This window comes from Bos javanicus, chromosome 14 (assembly GCF_032452875.1).
Source record: "Bos javanicus breed banteng chromosome 14, ARS-OSU_banteng_1.0, whole genome shotgun sequence".
NCBI lineage: Eukaryota > Metazoa > Chordata > Mammalia > Artiodactyla > Bovidae > Bos > Bos javanicus.
In genome coordinates, this window is record NC_083881.1 from 1,032,831 (window position 1) to 1,055,102 (window position 22,272).

The 22,272-nt window shown below is 65.2% G+C and overlaps 3 protein-coding genes across 8 annotated transcripts; 2 read left to right on the forward strand and 1 right to left on the reverse strand.

Annotated features, from left to right (window-relative positions):
• Positions 1-323: 323 nt before the first annotated feature.
• On the forward strand, positions 324-3,557 carry NAPRT (nicotinate phosphoribosyltransferase). Of its 2 annotated transcripts, none has more exons than XM_061438210.1 (13): positions 324-635; positions 710-837; positions 916-998; positions 1,221-1,351; positions 1,443-1,558; positions 1,805-2,001; positions 2,084-2,224; positions 2,480-2,564; positions 2,657-2,737; positions 2,820-2,922; positions 3,027-3,166; positions 3,258-3,365; positions 3,447-3,557. In XM_061438210.1, exons 1-13 carry the CDS (start codon positions 410-412, stop codon positions 3,507-3,509), a joined length of 1,602 nt encoding a protein of 533 aa, XP_061294194.1. In that variant the 5' UTR covers positions 324-409; the 3' UTR covers positions 3,510-3,557. The 2 variants fall into 2 exon arrangements, with proteins under 2 accessions (XP_061294194.1, XP_061294193.1); XM_061438209.1 differs by having other exon boundaries at positions 329-635; positions 3,012-3,166.
• A 98-nt stretch (positions 3,558-3,655) lies between these two features.
• MROH6 (maestro heat like repeat family member 6) lies at positions 3,656-10,582 on the forward strand. Its single transcript, XM_061438107.1, has 14 exons — positions 3,656-5,540; positions 5,676-5,828; positions 5,932-6,086; positions 6,602-6,719; positions 6,914-7,098; positions 7,184-7,321; positions 7,426-7,540; positions 7,649-7,792; positions 7,867-8,040; positions 8,214-8,381; positions 8,590-8,709; positions 8,911-9,013; positions 9,126-9,191; positions 9,367-10,582. The coding sequence occupies exons 1-14, from the start codon at positions 5,292-5,294 to the stop codon at positions 9,612-9,614; spliced, it is 2,136 nt and encodes a 711-aa protein (XP_061294091.1). The 5' UTR covers positions 3,656-5,291; the 3' UTR covers positions 9,615-10,582.
• A 3,026-nt stretch (positions 10,583-13,608) lies between these two features.
• On the reverse strand, positions 13,609-21,855 carry GSDMD (gasdermin D). Of its 5 annotated transcripts, none has more exons than XM_061438237.1 (12): positions 20,006-21,855; positions 19,402-19,523; positions 17,423-17,640; positions 17,057-17,249; positions 16,314-16,482; positions 16,071-16,173; positions 15,759-15,812; positions 15,205-15,300; positions 14,906-15,081; positions 14,264-14,405; positions 14,098-14,171; positions 13,609-13,977 (listed from the first exon to the last, which is right to left on the reverse strand). In XM_061438237.1, the coding sequence occupies exons 3-12, from the start codon at positions 17,634-17,636 to the stop codon at positions 13,738-13,740; spliced, it is 1,461 nt and encodes a 486-aa protein (XP_061294221.1). In that variant the 5' UTR covers positions 17,637-17,640; positions 19,402-19,523; positions 20,006-21,855; the 3' UTR covers positions 13,609-13,737. The 5 variants fall into 5 exon arrangements, with proteins under 5 accessions (XP_061294221.1, XP_061294222.1, XP_061294220.1 ...); XM_061438238.1 differs by having other exon boundaries at positions 19,402-19,552; XM_061438236.1 differs by lacking the exons at positions 19,402-19,523; positions 20,006-21,855 and adding an exon at positions 18,636-19,395.
• Between the last annotated feature and the right edge of the window lie 417 nt (positions 21,856-22,272).

The window sequence follows — 22,272 nt, forward strand, 5'->3', positions numbered from 1 at the left end:
TGGGTTGGCACCACGTTCCTCCCAGGACTGTGGGCTTGCCGCGGTGTGGTGGTGGCCCTGAGCTGCCCTGCCCACGCCCGCAGTGGCTCTGGGCGGGAGGGGATGTGGAGTTTGCATTGCCCTCTTTTACCGTCGGTACGCTGCATGGAACCGCGGGCGGCAGGGGACAAGACAGACCGTGCCCCACGGGGCTGACCAGGGCGAGCAGACGCCCCAGCTCGAGCCGCGTCCAGCTGAAGGAACAGCTCCCCAGCGTCTGGAGGCCGGCGGCCCGCCCCGTGGGTTCTGGTTGCCAGGAGAGGCGGTCGCGCCCCGGTGTCCCAACTTTCCAGCTCCAACCCGCTGACGGGGCGGGCCCTGGCGAGCGCGGACGTCAAACGGGCAGGCGGGGCGGCCAGAGTCCAGGGCGATGGCGGCGGAGCAGGACCCCGAGGGGCGCGCGGCGGCGCGGCCGCTGCTCACCGACCTGTACCAAGCCACCATGGCGCTGGGCTATTGGCGCGCCGGCCGCGCGCAGGACCAGGCCGAGTTCGAGCTCTTCTTCCGCCAGTGCCCGTTCGGCGGAGCCTTCGCCTTGGCCGCGGGACTGCGCGACTGCGTGCGTTTCCTGCGTGCCTTCCGCCTGCGGGACGCAGGTAGGCCCCGGCCCGGCGAGCCCCCGCCCGCGCGCCCCCGAGCCCCTGCCCGCCACGGCCTCTGTCGCCCCTAGATGTGCAGTTCCTGGCTTCGGCGCTGCCCCCAGACACAGACCCCGCGTTCTTTGACCACCTTCGTGCACTCGACTGCTCTGGTGTGACGGTGCGGGCCCTGCCCGAGGGCTCCCTCGCCTTCCCCGGCGTGAGTGCGGGGTTGGGATGTGGTGGCGGGGGGCGGCGAACGGGGCAGGGCGGCACCGAGTGACAGCCCGCCCCGCAGGTTCCGCTACTGCAGGTGTCCGGGCCGCTCCTGGTGGTGCAGCTGCTGGAGACGCCGCTCCTCTGCCTGGTCAGCTACGCCAGGTGGGGCCCGGGGTGGGGTCCGGGGTGGGGCCCGAGGCCGAAGGCCGGATCCTGCGAGTGGGAGGGGCCTTCCCGGCGGGCCTGTGGGGCGTGGCCCCGTGGGGGCGGGGTGGGGGTGGAGCGCTGGCCCGCACCCGCTCCCTCTTCGCAGGGTCTCCAGAGAGACCTGGCAGAGTAGCTTCCTGACCGTCACTCCGGTACCCTACTCCCCTGCTCCCACAGCCTCATCGCCACAAATGCCGCGCGCCTTCGCCTGATCGCAGGGCCCGACAAGCGGCTGCTGGAGATGGGTCTTCGGCGTGCTCAGGGCCCCGACGGGGGTCTTACTGCTTCTACCTACAGCTACCTGGGCGGTGAGGGCCAGGAGACGGAAGGAAGGAGGAGTCTAGCCCCGAGACCTCCCTCCTTCAATGTCTGAAGTACCCCAACTTTACCCTGATCCAGGCTTCGATGCCAGCAGCAACGTGCTCGCAGGACAGCTACGGGGCGTGCCGGTGGCTGGGACCCTGGCGCACTCCTTTGTCACTTCCTTTTCAGGCAGTGAGGTGCCCCCTGACCCGGTCAGTACCCCTGTCCCCCTAGCTGCATTACAGAGGGCAGACCCCCAGGGCGATCCCTTCCCCAGAAGGAGACGCCAGCCCCTGCTCAGCCCTCAGGCAGGTACCACGCCTGGCCCACCCAAGCCACCCTGGGCTGGTGTCTCAGTGTGGCGCTGGCAGACGGGTGCTCAGACTGTCTACTGGTGCAAGCCAGCCGCCCCCCCACCACCACACTCTGGGTCTTCCGTCCTTTACCCCTCTCCATAGATGTTGGCTCCAGCGGCTGGTCAGGGCTCCCAGGTGGATCTGGCTGCCAGTGTGGAGATGTGGCTGGAGCGTGTGTGTGGCCACCTGGGGCTGGGTGTGCAAGAGCCGCATCGGGGAGAGCGGGCAGCCTTTGTGGCCTATGCCCTGGCCTTTCCCCGGGCCTTCCAGGGCCTGCTGGACACCTACAGTGTGCGGAGGTGAGGCCCGGCCATCCCCCGGGATAGTCTCAGCAGAGAAGCTGCAGACCCCCCATGCTGACCCTCCTGTCCCTGTCCCCAGGAGCGGGCTCCCCAACTTCCTGGCTGTAGCCCTGGCCCTGCAGGAGCTGGGCTACCAGGCAGTGGGTGTGAGGCTGGACAGTGGCGATCTGCTTCAGCAGGCTCGGGAGATCCGCGGGGTCTTCCGGACAGCGGCAGCCCAGTGAGTCCCTGGGAGGGGCTTTGTCTGCTGAGAGACCCCCTCCAGCTCAGGGGTATTGAGAGGGGAAGCGGGAGGGAGGCTCTCTGATGCTACCCAAGTCGCAATGCTGCAGTGGGCGAGGAGGCTGGGCTGGGCTCACTCAGGGGCCTGTAGGCACGAAGGCTTGAGCCAGACCAGCAGATGTTAGAGGGCGGCTGGACAGGTGAGGGGGAGCCACGGGAGTCAGGAACATCTGAGGAGCTGCCCCCACTACAGGTTCGGGGTGCCCTGGCTGCAGTCGGTACCCATCGCTGTCAGCAACAACATTGACGAGGAAGAGCTGGCCCGACTAGCCCAGAAGGTGGGCGGGGCAGGGGCAGGCCAGAGGGTGGCGTGGGGGCCCTGGGCCTGCATGTGCTGGCCGAGCTCAGTGCCCACCCACTCACCTTCCAGGGCAGTGAGGTGAACGTCATTGGCATCGGCACTAGCGTGGTCACCTGCCCTCGCCAGCCTTCCCTGGGCTGTGTCTACAAGGTGGGGCACAGTGCAAGTGGGCTGGGGGTGGACCAGGGGTCCGGGAAAAAGGTCCAGCTAGCCCAGCACCCTGTCCCCGCAGCTGGTGTCTGTGGGAGGCCAGCCGCGGATGAAGCTGACCGAGGACCCCGAGAAGCAGACATTGCCTGGGAGCAAGGCTGCCTTCCGGCTCCTGGGCTCTGATGGTGAGGCCCCCTCCACCCTCCTCAGTTCAGTTCCGAGCCCCAGGCCCCTCACGTTATTCTTGGCGCCCCTCACGTGCACACACACACAGGATCTCTGCTGTTAGATGTGCTGCAGTTGGCAGAGGAGCCACCTCCCCAGGCTGGCCAGGAGCTGAGAGTGTGGCCTCGAGGGGCCCGGGAGTCCTGTACTGTGAGGCCGGCCCACGTGGAGCCACTGCTGCGACTCTGGGTCCAACAGGGACAGGTGACCACCCCTACCTACCCCCCAAATCTGCACCTTCAACCCAGACCAAGCTCTGATATCTGTCCTTGAGCCTCTTCCCACCTCCCAACAGCTGTGTGAGCCGCTGCCATCTCTGGCTGAATCCAGAGCCTTTGCCCAGCAGTCCCTGCACCGTCTGAGCCCCGCCCACAGGCGGCTGGAGCAGCCGGCACTGTACCAGGTGTGCGCGGGGCCCCGCCCTCAACCTGGCCTGTGCTGTCTGCCCCCATGGCCCCATCACTCCCGTGTCTCCCTGCTGCAGGTCGCACTGTCTGAGAAGCTCCAGGCCCTGGTGGACAGACTGAGTGCCAGAGGAGCCCTCTGACAACCTGTGCTGGGAGCTGCCTGAAATTAACATGAGTCATTCACTGTCCCCACTTGTCATGTGTCATTTCTTCATCTAGTCTGCCACTCGCTGGACCCTCAGGGCTTCCTGGGGTGGACTGGAGTCAGGAATTAGTGAGAGGGTTTATTCTCCCAGGGGAGACCCCAGGCTGGCCAGGGTTCAGGAGGCAGCCCCATGCTGAGGTCTGAGGTCAGCTAAGGCTTGTGGGAGGGTGTCCGAGGCTTGAGGAGCTGGACTCTAAGGGCAGATCGGGGCAGGGCAGGGCTATAGGGAAAGGGGGGCAGTCCTTGTGCTCAACTAAGAGCTGGGGGAGTGGCTGGGAGACCTCTCCATGAGGCTGGAGGCGGGAGCCACAGGGTGGGGTTGAAGCGCCAACTGGAGGGGCTCTGGGATTCCCCCTGGGAAGGCTCTCTGGGATACCTCCACCTCCCCAAGGGGAGGCCTGGGTGTCCCCTAACTCTGCTGCTGCCAGGCTCCACGGGCCCCTGTGCCCCTGGGCCCCGCCCATCTGGCTCCCTCTTGGCTCTGGTGTGTCACAGTGTGGACCAGGCCTCGGTCGTGGGGACCCAGCTGCTGCCCCCAAAGTGCCAGGAAAGGCTTGGAGCCGTGGGGCCTGCCTGACCAGAGCCAAGGAGGAAGTTAGGGAGCAGGGGCCCGCCCTGGGCACCCGGCAAGTCCTGGCTGCCCCACCTCTGTGCAGCAGGCTTGTCAGGTCTCCACCCACGTCTGCTCCAGGAGAGAGGGTCGAGGCTCTCCGGGACACGGGGGCCAAGGCCTCGGCCTCTTGTCCAGGTGGTGGGCAGCTCGAGGAACCAGCAAGGGCGCGGGGGAACGCTGACTGTCCAGGGGACGGCCCTGGGGCTCTCCCGCCTGCCCAGGTATTTGGCAGGACCAGCTCTTCTGGCTCCCCCAGCCCAGGCTGGGCAGTGGCCACGGTGTTGCTGGGTGAGGGTGACAGTGGGGATTTGGGACAAAGGCCCGGTCAGGCCTCCTGGGGAGAGGGGGGCTTGGAGAGAGATACACACACCCCTGCCAGCACACACACAACAGAACACACCCAGGCCCAAGGCCCCCTCATGTCACCACTTCTGAGCTTTGCACTCTGGTGCCAGGACTGAGGGCACCAGAGGCACTGGGCAACTCCTCTTCTGCTGGCTCCCCCAGGGCTGCTCTGAGTTCAGAGCGGGCGGCAGCTCTCCGACCGTCCCCTTCCCGGAGGTCCGGTCGGGTGGGAACACAGAGAGGACAGCCCAACCCCAGCCCCAGGCCCAGCATGGGACTCGACTGCCTTTCAGGGCTGAGTCAGGCGAGGCCTTAGCTCAGGGCTGGGCCAGACCCTCAGAGCTGTGCACACTTGCCAGGATTCCCTGCCCAGTGGGGTTGGAGGTCAGGTCAAGGGCTCGCCTCCCTGCCACCATCCCCTTATACTCCCTGCCCCGGCAGATCCTCTGTCCCCCAGGGACCTTGCTTGGCCCTTTCCTAGGGCCCGGTGGGCAGAACCAGACCCCAGACACTCAGGCTGCAGGCAGCCTGGGCAGGAGGGCCTTCCCAAAGCCCCTGGCAGGTACCACACCTGGAAACACCTCTGTATGGCTCCCCACCTCCACCCCCACACCCCCACACACACGCGCGCGCGCGCGCACACGCCACCACGCCTGTCCCTGGTCCCGCCTGCCTGGGGCCTGCTTCTAGGTCAGGCCTGGGCACGACTTCCTGGGAGGACCAGCGACAGGTGCTACAAGCTCGGCGTGTGCCGCGGCCATGGCTGGGGGTGTGTGGGGCCCGGCCCGCGGGGCCCCTGTGGGGGCCCTGACCCTGACAGCCCTGGCCGAAGGGATCCGGGCCAGCCGGGGGCAGCCAATGGGACCCCCTGCCCCAGGCCCTCAGCCCCAGCCTGAGCTTGAACCTGCAGTGGAGGAGCCTGGGAGGGCAGCCACCACCCCCACGGCTGGCGGTGAGCCCCCCTCCCCGCCCCCTCCCCAGGAGCCAGCTCCCGAGGGGCCCCAGCAGGTAAGCAGGAGGGCTGCCTGGGGGTCAGGGGAGGTAACGAGGGAGGGGGCTGGGAGATGACAGAAAGGCTCTGTGGAGGGAGGAAGACCGTGAGAGAGGTAAGGGGGCTCCACATGCTCCCCGTCCCACTCCCAGACTCCCCGGAGCTCCTGGGAGGAGGGGGCCCTAGCAGACCTGGCCGTGTACACCGCCGCCTGCCTGGAAGAGGCTGGCTTTGTGGGAACCCAGGCAACAGCACTCACCCTGTCCTCAGCCCTGGAGGCGCAGGGGCACAGGCTGGAGGACCAGGTGAGCCCATGCCCCTCCCCACGGGCCCCTCCAAGGCTGCGGGTGGTGAGCTGCGCCTGCTTGGCGCGGGCAGGGCTCACAGAGACCTGACTGCCGCCCCCAGGTGCATGGGCTCGTGCGGGGGCTGCTGGCGCAGGTGCCCCATCTGGCGGAGGGGCGGCCCCGGCGGGCGGCGCTGCGGGTGCTGAGCTCCCTGGCTCTGGAGCACTCCCGGGACGTGGTGTTCGCACTGCTGCGCTGCTCACCGGCCCCGGACCGGTAACCTGCCTCGCCCCGATGCGTCAGGGGCCCCACGGCTTCCTTCCCCCTTCCGGCTTGGCCGTGGAGTCTGGCCCAGGGCGGGCCGAGGAGGGAGCCTTCCCCCTCCCCTCCTCCCTCTCTTCCTCCCGCTGCCCCTCCCACCTCAGGTCCTCTGCTGGTTCCTGGCTGCAGCCTGGCTTTCTCTCTCCCCGTCTGGGGGTGCCCGCCTGAGCAAGCCAGGTGGCTTCTGCACCCCCAATGCCCCTGGCTGTGGTTAGTCTGCCCCCAGGGAACGTTATCTCTGGTTTTATTCCCCATGGTGACTGTTCATGATGCCAGTTTGTTGCTGGCCCGTTGGGGTCCCATGTGATCTGCACAGATGCCACTCATCTTGTTCCTCAGGGATTGCCAGGGTGGGGTGGGGGGTAGTTAACCCTCCCTCCTCCTGCTGGAGTCCTAGTGGCTGCCTCCCCGACTTGGGGGCTCTCCTCACCCCAGTCCCGAACCCTGTCTCACATGCCCCGTGCCCCCAGGGTGGCCGCTGAGCTCTGGCGCAGCCTGAGCCGGAACCAGCGTGTGAATGGACAGGTGCTGGTGCAGCTGCTCTGGGCGCTAAAGGGCTCAGCCGGATCCCAGCTGGAGGCTCTGGCGGTAGGTGGCTCTGTCCAGCTTGCCAGGGGACACCCCAGCCCTGGCCCAAGAGGCCAGGAGAGTCTGGTTACAGGGGCTCAGGGGCAGCAGGCACTCACCGTAGTCACACCCATCCATAACGTCCTTCGAGCGTGGAGGTCTTGTCCTCTCCCTGTCTGCCGTGTCTGAGCCTAAATGAACCCCTGGTTCCACAGGCCACTCGCGCCCTTGGGGAGATGCTGTCTGTGTCCGGCTGCGTGGGTGCCACCCGAGGCTTCTACCCGAACCTTCTCCTGGTGCTGGTCACTCAGCTCCACGAACTGGCACGGGACGCACACTCCCCCGACACACCCAAGGTGTGGGTCCCATCTCACCGAGGGCCACCGCACAGTCATGCCAGGTGAGGGGGTGCACACCCGGCTGTGAGGGCTGGCCCAGTGCCCTCCTGGCCCTCACCGCCCACTCGCCGCTGCACCCGTCTCCAGCTGCACCGTGGAGGCCTTGAAGGCCCTGCTCACTGGGGACGGAGGCCGCATGGTGGTTACGTGCATGGAGCAGGCTGGAGGCTGGAGGAGACTGGTGGGAGCTGGCACCCACCTGGAGGGGGTCCTGCTGCTGGCCAGGTGTGCGGCGGGGGTGTGAGAGAAGCAGGGGCATGGGGGTGGTCGGTGGGGTAGGGGGGGCGGGCGGCTTCTTGAGGGAGAGCTTCCGTTTGGCCCCGTCGCAGTGCCCTGGTGGCCCACGCCGACCACCACCTACGAGGCCTGTTCGCTGACTTGCTACCGCGGCTGCGCAGCACAGACGACGCACAGCGCCTGACGGCCATGGCCTTCTTCACCGGGGTGAGCCCGCTTCCAGGACGGGTGGGGAGGGGTGACAGTGAGCTTGGCCCCTAAGCGGCCCTGGCCTGCGCGGAAAGCCAGCGCGCTGACCCTGTGTCCCCTGCCCAGCTGTTGCAGAGCCGGCCCACCGCGCGGCTCCTGCGGGAGGAGGTGATCCTGGAGCGGCTCCGCGCCTGGCAGGGCGACCCTGAGCCCACCGTGCGCTGGCTGGGCCTGCTGGGCCTCGGCCACCTGGCGCTGAACCATGGGAAGGTGAGGGAGGGGCGGGGCGGGGCGGGGTGGGCTGGGCGAGGGGCCTCCCACGAGTCCCTGTCCCCCCCTCGCAGGTGCGCCACGTGACCACGCTGCTGCCCGCGCTCCTGGGCGCGCTGGGCGAGGGTGACCCGAGGCTCGTGGACGCCGCGCTGGGGTCGCTGCGGAGGGTCCTGTTGCAGCCGCGGGCACCGGTGCGGCTCCTGAGCGCGGAGCTGCGGCCACGCCTCCCGCCACTCCTGGACGACGTGAGCCCCGCCCGCTCCCTTCGGCTGTCTTTCCCATGGCCCTGCCGGCCCCCGCCCCCCCCAACCCCCGTTACCCGACCAGGCCCCGCTGGGGCCCCCAGGGCACTCCCGCAGACTGCAGCCCTTCGGACGCCCTCTCCCTGCCGGGTCCTGATCGCGCCCTCCTGTTGCAGACCCGGGACTCGGTCCGCGCCTCCGCAGTCGGGCTGCTCGGGACGCTGGTGCGGCGCGGCCGGGGCGGGCTCCGGGTGGGGCTCCGTCGCCCCCTGCGGAAGCTGGTGCTGCAGAGTCTTGTTCCGCTGCTGTTGCGCCTGCACGACCCCAGCCCAGACACCGCTGAGGTCAGCCCCCGACACTGTCCTGACCACTCCACCCTTCCCCACCACAGCCGCCTCTCCAGAGAGCGCGTGTCAGGGACGTCCTTGAAGACTGCAGGAGGCTTGGGCAAGCAGGACCCCTCCGCCCCTCACCCTGGCCACCTCCTGCCTCCCAGGTCCTTTCTTGCCGCTTTCCTTTTGCACCTCTAACCTCGCTCCCTCCCCGTTCCAGAGCTCAGAATGGACCCTGGCCCGCTGTGACCAGGCCCTGCACTGGGGCCTGCTGGAGGAGATGGTCACGGTGGCCCACTACGACAGCCCTGAGGCCCTAAGCCGCATCTGCCACCGCATGGTCAGTTGGGGGGACGGTGAGAATGACGGGGTGCGGTCGGCTGCCCACTTGGTCCAGTATACACCAGGGCCACTCCCCCCCAGACTGAGACTCCTCACCCTTCCAGTCAAGGTGGTAGCACGGTGAAGCCTGGCCTCACCTCTGAGGCCTCCACTCCACGCAGAGCTGGCCCTCCTGCCCCACGAGCCCTTCTGTCCCCAGGTCCAGTGGTACCCGAGTCACGTGCCCAGCTTTCTGAGCCAGACCCAGGGTTACCTGCGGAGCCCTCAGGGCCCCCTGCGCCGGGCGGCCGCCCTGCTCACAGGTGAGGCAGGCCTGGTGTCATGCTGCTCCCTGCACCCAGGGCTCTGGGTGCTGGGCCAGCCCCTCACTGCTGTGGGCACGGGGCCAGCACTCAGGGCTTCGCTTTGGTCCAGGCTTCCTGGTTCATCACTCCAGCCCCAGCCACGTCAACCAGGACCTGCTGGACTCTCTGTTCCAGGGTGAGAGCCCAACTCACCCTCGTGGGGTTCCGCAGGGTTCCAGAGAGGTGGTGGCTGCCAGGGCAGAGTGGATGGGTGGGGGACTGGGATGGATGGGGGACAGCCCGCGAGTCCCGCCCCCCCCCCGCCCCCCGCCGCCCCACCATCCGCCACACGAACCGCCCTGTCCCCGCAGACTTGGGGCGGCTGCGGAGCGACCCTGAACCAGCTGTGGCGGCGGCAGCACGCGTGTCTGGCCAGCAGGTGGCGCTGCTGGCCCGCGCCCAGCCCCAGCCCTGCGGCTGGAGCCTCTGGGGCCTCCGGCACCTCCCCTGCCCCGGCCGGCCCCGCCCTCGGCCGGCCCGGCCCCCACCCGTCTACGCCGACAGCCCGTTCCAGCACCGCAGCCACCCCGGCCGCTGGGGCTGCTCAGGTCCAGGCTGAGCTGACCGGCCGGCCCTCCAATGGGGGCCACGGTGCTGACTCAGGCTCCCCGCTCTGTGGCCTGTCTTGGCTGGGAGGCAGATCTGCAGAAGAGGTCTGCCTTGAGGGGCACCCTAGGCGTAGTGCTGGGCACCAGTGCCTGTCCCCCACCCCAGCGGGGCTCTGCAAGGTCTGCTGCACACAAAGACCCCCCACCCCGAGAGCCCTGTGACTAGATGGACCACGAGTTTCTGACGCAGCACCTTCTCCCTCAGCTTCATGCCTCGTCTACCTGTCGATCTGTCTGTCCCCCAGCAGGCCTGTGCCTCTCCCAGCCCCCTGGCATGTGCCCTGCCTGGATGGCGCCTGGCCTTCTGGGCCCAGGCCGGGTGGGGACACGGAAGTGGGTGCCGCCCTGGGAGCCATCCCTGTGAAAGGCTGCCTCTGCTGGCCACTTGCTGGCTGGCAGGTTCTGAGGTTTCCAGCCACACCCTCACTGCTCAAGAAGCATCCATCTGTCCGCCTATCCACACTCACTGCCCAGCAGCCTGGCCCCGTTCCTGCCCCTCCCCTCTAGCTCACCGTCTCAGAGTCCTGGGGTCTTCTCTGGAGGCGGCCCCCGACTTCCCACTGGACACCACAGGTCTGAGATGATACCTGCGGGCTCAGGTGTGGGGTGCCAGCATCTGCCCCTCACCAGGCTGAGCTGTCGCACCCACATCCCAGCACCTGCTCAGGGCCGGGTAAGGGAAGAGGTCCCTCAGGAATGCTCCGAAGCAGTGACCCAGGCTCTCCAGATCCGGGATGAGTGGCTTCTGCCACCTGGAATGCCCACCTTGAGGTGTCCTCTTGCCCTTTCTGGGCCCCCAAAGCTGCCTTCTCAGAGAAGGAGGCCTCCACTCACACAGCCTCTTGGAGGCTGGGCTCCTGCCCACCACAGTGGAAAGCATTTGAAATAAAGATAGCCGGACGGCCCTGGTGGTCCAGCAGTTAAGCCTCTACACTCCCAATGCAGGGAGCACAGGTTCAATCCCTGGTTAGGGAACTAAGATCCCACATGCCGCACTGCGCAGCCAAAATAAAAACACAGATCCTAGGGGTTCGGTGTCTCTCTGGGCCAAGGCTGGGCTTTGATGAGCTGCGCCTGGTCCAAGATCGGGCTTGGACTAAGATTACAGAGAAGGCAGCGTGTGGCTGCCAACAAAGGTCCGTCTAGTCAAGGCTATGGTTTTTCCAGTGGTCATGTATGGATATGAGAGTTGGACTATAAAGAAAACTGAGTGCCAAAGAATTGATGCTTTTGAACTGTGGTGTTGGAGAAGACTCTTGAGAGTCCCTTGGGTTGCAAGGAAGTCCAACCAGTCCATCCTAAAGGAAATCAGTCCTGAATTCATTGGAAGGACTGATGTTGAAGCTGAAACCCCAATACTTTGGCCACCTGATGCAAAAAGACTCTGATGCTGGGAAAGACTGAAGGCGGGAGGAGAGGGGGATGACAGGATGAGATGGTTAGATGGCATCACCAACTCAATGGACATGAGTTTGAGTAAGCTCTGGAAGTTGGTGATGGACAGGGAGGCCTGGCGTGCTGCAGTCCATGGAGTTGCAAAGTGTCAGACACAACTGAGCAACTGAACTGAACTGAACTGAGCGTGTGGCTGGGGGTTGGGCCAGCCCTGGGTGGAGTCAGGCACGCTTTGCCCTGACTGAGAAGCTGTGCTGCCCACAGAGTCCCTGAGCAGAGTCAGAGGTCAGCAGGGAGGGGCCGGGGTCTCCTCATTGGTCATTCTGAGGGCAGGGGAGGCCCCGGCCAAGGGCACTCGTCCGTGAGAAGCCAGGGACATAGTTTGGGGTATTAGTTCACAATTCTCCAAGGGGAATGCCAAAATTGGATTAAACTACGAGAAACATCTGGGGACGCACTGGGGAGGCCAGGAAGCCGTCAGAGCCCAGGAGGCAGAAGGAAGGGAGGCTGGTGAGAATGTCCTCAGGGGTCTCCAGCCCAACCCCATAAGAGAGGCGCCAGGTCCCAGTCCTATGGCCCCTCCACTGCTGCCGGCAGGGTGGCAGGAGGACACCCCCCCAACTGCCTGATGGTCAGGTGCCTCAGGGTCTTGCAGCCTGGAGCCAGAAGCTGGGGGAACGTCTGAGGCCCACTGTCCCCACCAGGCACGAGCCTGTCCAACCAGTGTGGCTGCACAGGCGAGGGGCAAAGCCCCCAGCGAGGCTTGCTGGGAAGTGGGGCCCAGCCTCATGGGGGGCTCGGCAGGCAGCTCCCCGCCTCTTCCATGCCTCCCCGCAGGGCCTGGGCCTCTCTGGCCTGGGACCCACTCCCCTCCACTCCGCAGGCCATCTGGAGTGAACCTGCCCCCCCGCCCCGACCCCGTGAGGGCATCCCTTGCCCTGTAGCTGGGGCCCCGCCAGACACCCTGCTTGCTGCTTTGTCCTGGGAGTGGGATGCTTCTCAGGGATTTCTCTGCTGCAGTCCCCAGGGAGGCTCCAGTCGGGGCGGCGAAACCGTAGCCCTGCTTCCTGGTGAGCCCCGCTCCTGGGTGAGTGCTGTAATGGTTGGTAGGCATCTAGGTGACCAGGCCCAGCAGAGCCGCTCACAGAGTGCTCACCTCCCCCCAGGGTCTAGGGTCAGGGTGCGCTGCTTTACACAGAGCAGCCCCCCCACCCCACGCCTTGATCTTGATGCTTAGATGCTCTCAAATGAGCTGTCACTGGAGAGCTCCGGGCACTGGCGACCCTGGAGCCTGAGGGCCAACAGTGAGACCCTCCAAAGGGCGCCTGGGTGGGGCTCAGCAGACCCAGTTCACCACCTGATCTTGCAGGGAGCGTCTCGGGGCCCCAGAAGCAGCGCCGGTGGCCTGCTCACTTGCTGCTTTCTAAGACCTGCGCTGCTCCAGTCCTGTCTGCCTTGGTGGTGCCTTTCAGTGCCCTAGCAAGGTTCCCAAAGGAGGAGCTTGGGCTCCGGGGAACACAAACAGGCCTGGGAGGTGTCCAACTTCTCCCTTGCCCTGGGTGAGGGAACAATTGCTAGGCATTTCTGTACTGGGATCTGGGATGTTTAGGGAGCACTCTTTTAATATTAATTTTACTGTCAACCTCGATCCTCAGTTTTCTCAGGGGTTAATGTCCCAACCACAGCTGGGCCGACCACCTCTTCTCTTTATTTTTATTTTTTTGGGCCATGTTGCTTGTGGGATCTTTGTTCTCCAAGCAGGAATCAATCCCGGGCCCCAGCGGTGGAAGTGCCGAGTACTTAACCACCAGACGACCAGGGATTCTCCATTCCGTATGTTTAGCCAGTCCTGGGGCTGCAGGGCAGCGGCGAGCCGGACAGGAAGGGAACGTGGCTTTCCTTGCCTTCCACCAAGTGGAGGAGAGCAGACCGGCTCCCATAGGGAGAGGCAAGTTTCTCCTGGCTGTGACAACTCCACGGTGAGAGTAACTGCCTGGCTGAGTCAGTCACCCCCTCTCTGTGCCTGGCGAGGCCCAGGGACCACGGCTCAGGACAGGGAGGTCTCCTCTCCTCTCGACAGACTCCTACCTTTGAGTGAATGAATTTGGATGAGACACACCCCAAAGCCCAGTTTCTCTGGTTCGGGTCATTTCCCCCAGGCCCCCATGCAGCCCCAGGAGTGCAGAGCTCTCTGTCTGTTAGCGCCCTGTTCTTGCCCCCTTGCAGCTCTGCAGAGGGAGGACGGCCCGCTGCCTGCATCAGAACGTCAGAATGCTCTCAGGCTCCCTGAGGTGGACAGAGAACAGTCCTGGGGGTTGGCATCGCCATGCCCTGTTCTTCCAGGCCAGCCTGCTGTTGCGGGGGCAGGGGCAGGGAGGAGCCTGGCCACGTGGCCGGTCGCTCCGGAGTGGCTGGGTCCAGCACAGGGAAGGCCCCTGGGCCTGCCTGCTCCTAGCCCCCAGGTCCCTCCCCGTCCTGTGTGGGCATCCCCCCCTGGGCCCCCGACCCCTGATAGAGGGCTCCTCAAAAGCTCATGCGTCATTTTCCCTGTTTGTCATCTGTCACATTTATTGGCTGTCCCCACCCCCCCCAGGTCTTGTGGAGAGCCGCCCACACAGCTGGGTGTGGCTCCTGGCAGCCGGTGGGTGCGAGCTGTGCCTGCAGCGGGCGGGCCACAGACTAGCAGAGCTGGCTCAGCCTGAGCAGCAGCGCCAGGCAGGCATAAAGTGCGCATGCACAGCCGCGGGCCCCAGGCTCCCAGCACACTTGGGGGGTGCCCACCTGGGGCTCCAAGCCGCATGCCTCCAGCAGAGCCCAGCCGGGTGCCTCTGAGCCCCAGCTGTCGCCCAGGCGCTCGGGCGGCAGGGACACAGCCCGGTGCTCCTGCCACGGGCTGCTTTGCTCCACAAGGCTCTCCACCTGGCAGACAGGGTGGGAGCGGTCAGAGGGCCCGGCATTGGGCACCCTCCCACGCCACCCCATTGCGAGGCACCGGGCCCCACACCGGCCCACCCCTCCCCTACACCCAGGCCTTCTCACCAGCCAAAATGTCCCTGACAGGGCCCCCGTCTCCAGCACCTCAGCCAGCAGTACGTGCTGGGCTTCACTCAGCACTGCGGAGAGATCTCGGGTGAAAGGGCTTCCAGGGGCTAGCCAGAGGAGCTCGCGTCCTTGCCTTTTCCCTGCCCCGCCCCGAGCCCCTTACCTGCTAGCACTTGCAGCAGATAGAAGACGGGGCCTGCGAGCTCTGTTTCCAGCTGTCCAGAGGGCAGCACCAGGGACTCAAGGATGGCGCCCACCGGGCCGTCCCGAGGCTCCACCGGCCCGCCGCACAGGCCTTGCTCCAGCTGGAGGCACCCCAGGGGAGTGGGGGTGAGCAGGGTGGGACAGGCCCTGCTCCAGGTGGGGGTGCCCGGGGGACTGGGAGTGAGCAGGGCGGACAGGCACCTGCTCCAGGTGGGGGCCCCCAGGGGAGTGGGGGTGAGCAGGGCGGGACAGGCACCTGCTCCAGGTGGGGGTGCCTGGGGGAGCAGGGGTGAGCAGGGCGGGCAGGCCCTGCTCCAGGTGGTGGCGCCTGAGGGAGCAGGGGTGAGCAGAGCGGGACAGGCACCTGCTTCAGGTGGGGGCGTCTGGGGGAGCAGAGGTGAGCAGGGCGGGCAGGCCCTGCTCCAGGTGGGGGCGTCTGGGGGAGTGGGGGTGAGTAGGGTGGGACAGGCACCTGTTACAGGTGGGGTCACCCGGGGGAGTGGGGGTGAACAGGGCGGGCAGGCACCTGCTCCACCGCCCCACTCAGCTCTCGTGCTACCCCACCCTCTAACACCCCGCACGCACAGCCCAGCTCACTCACCGAGTCCTCCAGGGCTTGCAGAGCCGGCTCGTCCCGCAGCACCTGCCCCAGGCCACCCAGCAGCTGCCCACATAGCCCCTTGGACAAGCCCTCCAGGCCCATGGCCCAGGCCTTCACTTCTGCCCGCAGGCCCTGGTAGTCGTCAGTGGTCGCCAGCCAGTGCTCCGTGGACCCATCTATGGGGACAGGTCTGCAATTGCCCAGGTGCCCACGTGGCCCCATGGAGCCCTGGTAAGGGAGCGCAGATGCTGGGGGCAAAGGGGGAGCAGGGGCCCCAGGGTGGCCCAGAAGGTACTGACCCGGCTGGAAGTGGAAGTAGTCAGAGAGGGCCCTTATGGAGGCTAAGCTGAAGCACGAATGTGGATGGCTGTCTGCACTGCTGGAGGGCCTGCGGCCTGGGCAAGGCAGGGCTAGTCAGTGCTGGGAGTGGGGGCCCGAGCCAGAGAGGGCTGAGGCCTCCCCTGGGCCCTCACAGCTTGTCATCCCAGTCCTGGCAGCCTGGGGCAAGGAGCAAGGTCAAACCCGCCTGGTGCCAGCCTGTCGCCATGCTACCCGTGTGTGTGTGTGCGCGTTTTCACGAGTGTGTGTGTGTTGCTCATGTGTATGTGCACGACAGTGTGTGTGTGCACGTGTATTACATGTGTGTATATGTGTGAGTGTGTGCATTTGTACACACAAGTGTGTGTTGCATGTGTGTATATGCGTAAGTGTGCATGTGTTTACATGGGTGTATGTGTGCATTGCATTAGTGTGTGCATGTGTGCATGCACGTGTGTGTGTGTATGTCTCCCAGATGTGCTGTTCTGGGCTCTCCTTATCAGCCTGTCCCACTTCCCAGGTGCATGGGCCTCACCTGCCTGCAGCGACAGGAAGGTCCTTTGCTTCTTGTCTGGGAAGAGGAGGATGTCTGGAAGCCAGGAGGGGCAGAGATGAGGGAGGCAGGTTGGCGGAACACCTGGAATCTCCCTGGCCCACTGGGCTCCCTGTGCAGCCCCACTTTGTGCCCCGACCTCCCACCTGCCTGAACAAGGGGCTCTCGGCCACCCCAGCCCACAGTCATGTCACCAGATGTCCCCAGCACCTCCAGGCAGCCGGTGACTCTTCCAGGCCTCCCCACCTCTGCGATGGAGCCTGGGCCCCAGAAGTCACCTGGACCCTGGCTCACCCCAGTCAGAGCCAATAACCAGCTGGGCCGCCCGAAATGCAAGGGTGCTGCCCGAGGGGATGGTGACCGTCTTCTTCTGGCTCAGGTGGCCCTCGCCTTTGCCCTGAGGGACGGATGTGGGCTCAGGACTGGGTTCCGGGTGGTGGGGCCAGGGGCAGCCAGGTGCTGGTGGTGGGGGTCTGCGTGGGGACACTGCCCTCCTGCCTCCCCCGCTGTGCCCACTGCAGGGCCCTCGCCACCCACCTGTAAGCAGAAGGCTCCCGGAAGTGCAAACTGGCCTGAGCCCTCCTGCTTGTGCGTTCGGGTGACCTCCACCTCCTTCTGTGTCTGCAGCACCTCGGTCACTACAAACACGTCATCCCCCCGACTCCGCAGCTGCTGCAGGGTTTTGGGCTCAGGCTGCCGCAGGCGCCTGCAGTGAGTGGGCCAGTGGGAAGTGTGCAGGGTGCGCCTTGCCCTCCGCTCCCCCTGCCCTGGGATGACTTTCCCTTCCCTGGACCTCAGTGTCTGTGGCCATGGATGGGGTGACGTGGATGCCCCGGCACGGGACCCCTATCGCCCCATCCCCTGGGTGCTCCAGTGCCTGTGGGCAGACGGGGGGCAGGAAGAAGGGATGGGGAAGCCTGCGGGCCTCTGGAGGGGCCCACCCTGAGGCTGGCTGCTCACCTGTCTGCTGTCTCTTTCCACTCCCTGGGTTCAGATCTCACGTCTGTGTGCTGAGCTAACCGTCCTTCTCACCAGGGTCCCTGTATGTGTTCCACCCCAGCCTCTTTGCCGCAGAGCTCAGTCTGACCCCTGGCCCCCCGACCTGCAGGATGCAGGCCCCCAGGACCTCGGCAGCCTCCTTCCCAGCCACTGGTCTCTGCACGGCCCCTGACTCTGGGACATCCCTCAGCCTGCACAGACACCCTGTGACTGCTGTGGCCTCGAGGACCTGACCAGGGTCAGCTGCCCAGGGTCAGTGGGCCCGCAGCCCTGGGGCTCACCTCTCGTGGTGCATGGCTTCCCAGGTGTTGGGGGTCACTCTCAGAGTGCACAGGTCCATCGAGGCGCTGGAGCTGCCGGACACCGCGGCCCCGCCTGAGAGCCTGCCCTGTCCTGGGGCTTCCAGCTTCACGCTGCCCTGCAGCTGCCCGTCCATCGCATCATGGAACTGGAAGGTGCGGCCACACTCCAGCGCTGGAGCGAGAGCACAGCTGAGGCCCTGCCTGCCAGCTGCTGCCTGTCCTGCCTGGTGGAGGGGGCCTCTGGAAAGCGCCTGCCCGCTGGAGACAGAGCCCAGGGGCCCGAGCGGGAGCCGGCTGGCCCACCCCCCGCCCACCCATGACTTGGACTCAGTACCAGTCAGGTACCTGGCTCCGGCGCATCGGGCTCCAGGATGTCCCTGATGGACAAGTTGACACACTTGTAGCGCGGTCTCCAGAATCGTGAACTCAAGGGCTTCCTGCTCAAAAGGCTGTAGGGCTGGAAGCTGGTGGAGCTCCAAAGGCTGTCCACAGGGGTGAGGTCCTTGTGGTCCAGCTCCCGGACGACGCTCCTGACCACCTTCTCAAAGGCCGAGGCCATGCTCCTGAGGAGGGCAGCTGGTCAGGCCTTCCACCCTCAGGGCTGGAAGAGGGCAGGGGAGGGGAAGAGTGGAGAGGCACCCGCTCGGGTGTCTCCGAGGCAGTCCTGCCTGGCCAGGCCTGGGATGCTGGCCTCCAAGTGCACCCTGTCACCCACTGTCCATCTCTGCAAGGGTCCCCAAGCGCCTCCAGGCTGGATGTCACTCGTAGCCTTCCGTGGGACTCGGGCCAGCCATGCACACCATCTGTCCTGTGACCAGAGTGTCCACAGGAAGCCCAAGAAAGCCCTGGGACTCAGCGCTTGTCGGGGAGGGGGCATCCCTGGCCGCCCACCAAGCCCTCCATCACTTTGCTACTTCAACAAGGCTTCGGGCTGCTCATGAAAAGTAGCCCCCGAGAAAGGGCAGGGTGAGGCTGGGGCTCTGTTTGCCTTAGCAGCTGCCTTCCTGGCCGAGGTGTTCAGAGAGCAGGGAGCAGGCAGAAGCCATTGCCTCCTGGGCAGTTGGTGCGAAGGCCCAGGCAAGGCCCGGCCCAAGCATCCCCAGCCCCGAGGCCTGTCCTCCAGGGCTTCCTCAGTGCCCAGAGCTCTGTGAGTCACTCGTCTGTCTTCAGGGGTCAGGAGCCATTGTGGGCCTGACTCAGGACCCAGGACGTCTGGCTGTGGGAAGCCCCTAAGCCTTGGCACTGGCCTGAGATCCCAGAGTGGGCCCAGGGGCACCTGGAGGTGCCTGCCTGGAGCTAAGCCCAAACCAGTCAGACTTCGGAGGGAGCCCCCTTCCCAGAGGCCTGGGGCTTCCCCAGCTGGTCTGGGATGCGGGGAGTCCTGGGGGGCTTGGGGAAGCCCAAGGAAGGTGACAGGACCTGGTCTCCACCCAGAGGTGCTGGCCTCCCCCCCGACCCCCCACCCCCCGCCAGAAGAAGCAAGGGCCCCACGTGGGAGCCAGGGCAGGCAGCCCCCTGCGAGGCGCAGGGGCGCAGGGCGTGGGTGGGAGCAGCTCACCAGTGACCGTGACTGTCGTGTGCCTGTGCCCACGAAGCCGAAGCCGGGCTGCCCCGCGGGCCAGGATTGGAAGCCTCTGCCCCGGAGTTGCCCAGCACGCACACAGCCTGAAGGTTCCCAGACCCAAAAGTGAAACCTCCGCGGGGCAGCCGGAGGCGCTGAGAGGAGCCGGAAACGCCCCTGGTGAACCCGCCCCGCAGCCGGCTGGGAGTAGGGGTGCAGGGGCGGGGACTCTCACCCCACCCCCGTAGCCTCCAACCGCGCAGAGCTTCTTTGATCCTTCTCTCCTAAAACCACAGGCCAGGGCAAACGGTCTGAAAAAACATTTCTTCAGGGAAAGTGTACGAATGGCCAGTGAGCTCGGAAGAAGAGGCTCAGGTCGTTAGCGTCAGGGAAATGCAAATCAAAGCAAGGTTAGAGGCCGCCTCACACGCATAGTTAACTGTAACATAAAAGGAGGAGTAACAAGTGTGGGAGAAGACCTGGGGGAATCTGGCAGCACACAGCACTGGGCTTGTAAAAGGGTGCAGGCGCCCATGGAAAACAGTCTGGCAGTTCCTCAAAAAGTTAAACAGAGAACTACCACAGGCTCGTCCATTCCACGGCTAGGAGTGCATTCTAGAGAAATGAAAACGTGTTCATGCAGAAACCTGCACGTGAATGCTCTCAGAACGTTATTCTTAACAGCCAAAACGCACTGCAAATGTCCATCTGTGGAAAACGTCCACCTACAGAAGCATGAACAAACAAAACGTGGTCAACACACCCAATGGAGCCGTCGGTGTTCAGCCACGCAGAGGAAGTTCTGACACACAGCACAGCGTAGATGGACCTCAGAGCGTTACGCCAAGACAAGGAGTCAGGCCCGCAGGAGACAGCGCTCAGGATCTAGGCATATGAAAGGAGAACAGGCAGGTCTGCAGGGACAGAAAGCAGAGTTAGAGCTCCCAGGGGTGGGGGATGTGACACAGTGTCTTTGGGGTGACGGGAATGATCTCAGATTGGTTGTGCTGGTGGTTGCCCGAGTCTGGATATGGTAAACCCCCAGAGTTTTACACTTTTAATGGGTGAATTGTATGGTTTGTGAATTGTATCTCACATACCACAGTAACATTCAAAGCTGTTACTGTGAAAACCTGAAGCCAAGTGACGACATCCAGGCCTGGTGCAGGCTCTCAATGTCCTTCCTTCCAGGGCCATGTGTGGATTGTGTCCGGGGCAAGGCGCCCAGGAGCCCCACACCCCACTTCTCCACTGCTCCACCACCACATCCTGCCTCTAGGTCTCCTGACCCTCTGGAGCTCACGCCAGGGCCCCTGCTGGCTGGCTGGCCCGAGACTCAGCCCACGGGCTCTGCTGTGCACACTCACTCGAGGGGTGGCTGCGTGTCAGCATCCGGCACTGCGTGCTCCTGCAGATGAGGGATCTGAAGTGGACTGGACGAGGGCCCCGCCAGGTAGAGCTGCTGGCATCAGCCCCGATGCCAGTGCAGGGGTTGTCTGTTTTGGAACGCTGCAGCTGCAAATAAGTGGAAATGCTGATTCAAACAGAAGGGAAGCAATCTTGTGAAAGCAGAAGTTTGGAGCCGCTGTGAACCCTGGGTAGACACAGGCAGGCACTGTCCATCGGAGGGGGTGGGGTGGGGAACAGGGTGGCTTCAGTGCCTCACTGGGGTCTCTGAGGCCGTTTCTCTCTCCACATCAGGGGACTAGAGTGCAGGCCAGTGAACTCTGCTGGCTGAGGGCTCTGGGGCCGTGGGTCCCCACCCAGCACAGTGTGGGGCTCCCACACCCGACCCAGTCACTGGAGCCCGTTTGCCAATACAATCAGGGCATCCGGCTGGTGGTGGCAGGATGCTCCAGGAGGCTGAGTGCATGTCCGTGTTCCCGTGTGTATGTAATGTAAGCATATGCACATGTATGCACATGTCCATAAGTACGGGCATCCGTGCGTGATGTAGGTCTGCGCACGAACGCGTGTGTATTCGTACGGCTGTGTTTTGCGTGTTACGTGCTTGTACCTGGGTCTGTGTGTGTGTGCTCCTATGTGCAGTCCTGCATTCTGTATGGTGTGTGCTGGGCCCACCGGGCATTCTCCTGCTTCTCCCTGTTCCCACAGCAAAGCTTCTGGAAAGCTGTGTAGCCTCCTAGTGGCCCCTAACTTCCACCTCTCCAGTTGGTCAGGTTCCAGGCCAAGGGTGGGGGTAGCAGCCTCTTCAGTATGGGGGTGAAGCTACTGTGGGCTTCTGGCTGAGGCATGACTGGCCCCCAGGTTTATTTTTCTAGAAGGCCTTGCCGCCACGTGGGTGGACCGGTGGAGGCAGGTGCTGTCCACACGGAGGAGCAGTGCGGTGGCCGCAGTGGCCATGGTAACGGGGGGTGTCGTGCTGCACTGTGCCCCCCTGCCTCAGGCAGTGACCTGGAGCTGAATGAACCATGGAAGGGTGTTGTTGCTGCATGTTCACAGGGAATCTTAGTTCCCTGACCTGATTAGGGATCATGGAACCAGTGCCCCTGCAGTGGAAGAGAGGAATCTTAACTGCTGGAGGGCCAGGGAAGTCCGGGGTTCAGTTCTTTAGCAACAGCCTACACAAGAGGCACTGCGCTGGTGAGTGGTGGTGTCACTAGGCTCCTGAAGGCAGAGGTCAGCCTGAAAGGGCAGGAAGTGAATCCACTGGAGAAGCCGCAGAAGGAAGGTGGGAGGGGCTGGCCCTGCACCACTCTCCCCCATCGCGGGCCTAGGGAGCCCCAGGAAGTCTGGGGTAACATCAGGCGACATTGGGGTGTGGAGGCCTCCCTGGGCAAGCTCCGGGCAGGCCCTGGGGTCCAGAGCCAGGGAGGACACCGTGCCTGATGGAGTACTGTGACCAGGGCCGGGAGGGGCTCTGGGCTGCATGCAGGGAGGCTGTGGTACCTCCGAAAGAGCTGGAAGGAAGAACCTCACTGCAGTCGCAGGCCTCTACCACCCAGAGTGGGGCGGGCACCCGGCCAGACCCTGCAAGGAGCTGGGCAGTGGGGGCCGGTCCCTGTCCTGGAAATGGCCAGCCCCTGGGAGGAACAGAGCAGGTCCTAAGACCAGGATATAACCAGGACCGGCGTAGGATGCAGCGGCTGGGACCCCCTCAGAGATGGGGGAGCGGGCTGAGGGAGGGTGGTGTCCAGGCTGCGACAGCAGGGACCGAACCGAGAGACGGGCAGGCGACGGCGTGGGGCGAGGGGAAGAGCAGTGGTCCCCAGGAACCCACCCGCGCTCCCGCCCCAGCGGGCCCACCCAGCCCTGGACCATTCGCATTCAGGGCACGTCGGGTCAGGGTTGCGGGGCCTCAGCGCGGGACGGGGTAGGGGCGTGGGGGCGGCAGGCAGCGGCTCCACCCTGGGCCCTCCACCCAGTGACACGGTGGTTCCCGGGTCGCCGCGATGTCGGCTGCTGCCCCACGCCTCCGGCTCTGGAACCCGCGCGGGCAAGCGGCGGTCCGGAGGGAACGAGCGCGGCGCTGCGGGGCCGAGGGGTGCGGAGCGCACCAAAGTCCAGGGGTCCTTTCCTCCGGGGTCGAGTCCCCGCGGGGCCGCCTCCCGCTCGCCGCCCCCGCCCCCCTTGCTGGCCCGGGCCCTCAGCGGTGGCTCGGACCGCCGGGCAG

Bases quoted from the DNA above. Each gene is read 5' to 3' on its own strand.
- NAPRT (XM_061438209.1), top strand. From the start codon at position 410: ATGGCGGCGGAGCAGGACCCCGAGGGGCGCGCGGCGGCGCGGCCGCTG. The intron at 636-709 runs GTAGGCCCCGGC...TGTCGCCCCTAG, and splicing joins CTTCCGCCTGCGGGACGCAG to ATGTGCAGTTCCTGGCTTCG. The intron at 3,366-3,446 runs GTGTGCGCGGGG...TCCCTGCTGCAG, and splicing joins AGCAGCCGGCACTGTACCAG to GTCGCACTGTCTGAGAAGCT.
- MROH6 (XM_061438107.1), top strand. From the start codon at position 5,292: ATGGCTGGGGGTGTGTGGGGCCCGGCCCGCGGGGCCCCTGTGGGGGCC. The intron at 7,099-7,183 runs GTGAGGGGGTGC...ACCCGTCTCCAG, and splicing joins CCACCGCACAGTCATGCCAG to CTGCACCGTGGAGGCCTTGA. The intron at 7,322-7,425 runs GTGTGCGGCGGG...GCCCCGTCGCAG, and splicing joins GGGGTCCTGCTGCTGGCCAG to TGCCCTGGTGGCCCACGCCG.
- GSDMD (XM_061438237.1), bottom strand. From the start codon at position 17,636: ATGGCCTCGGCCTTTGAGAAGGTGGTCAGGAGCGTCGTCCGGGAGCTG. The intron at 16,483-17,056 runs GTGAGCCCCAGG...CACTCACTGCAG, and splicing joins GAAGCCATGCACCACGAGAG to GCGCCTGCGGCAGCCTGAGC. The intron at 14,172-14,263 runs GTAAGGGGCTCG...ATCTCTCCGCAG, and splicing joins TCTGCTGCAAGTGCTAGCAG to TGCTGAGTGAAGCCCAGCAC.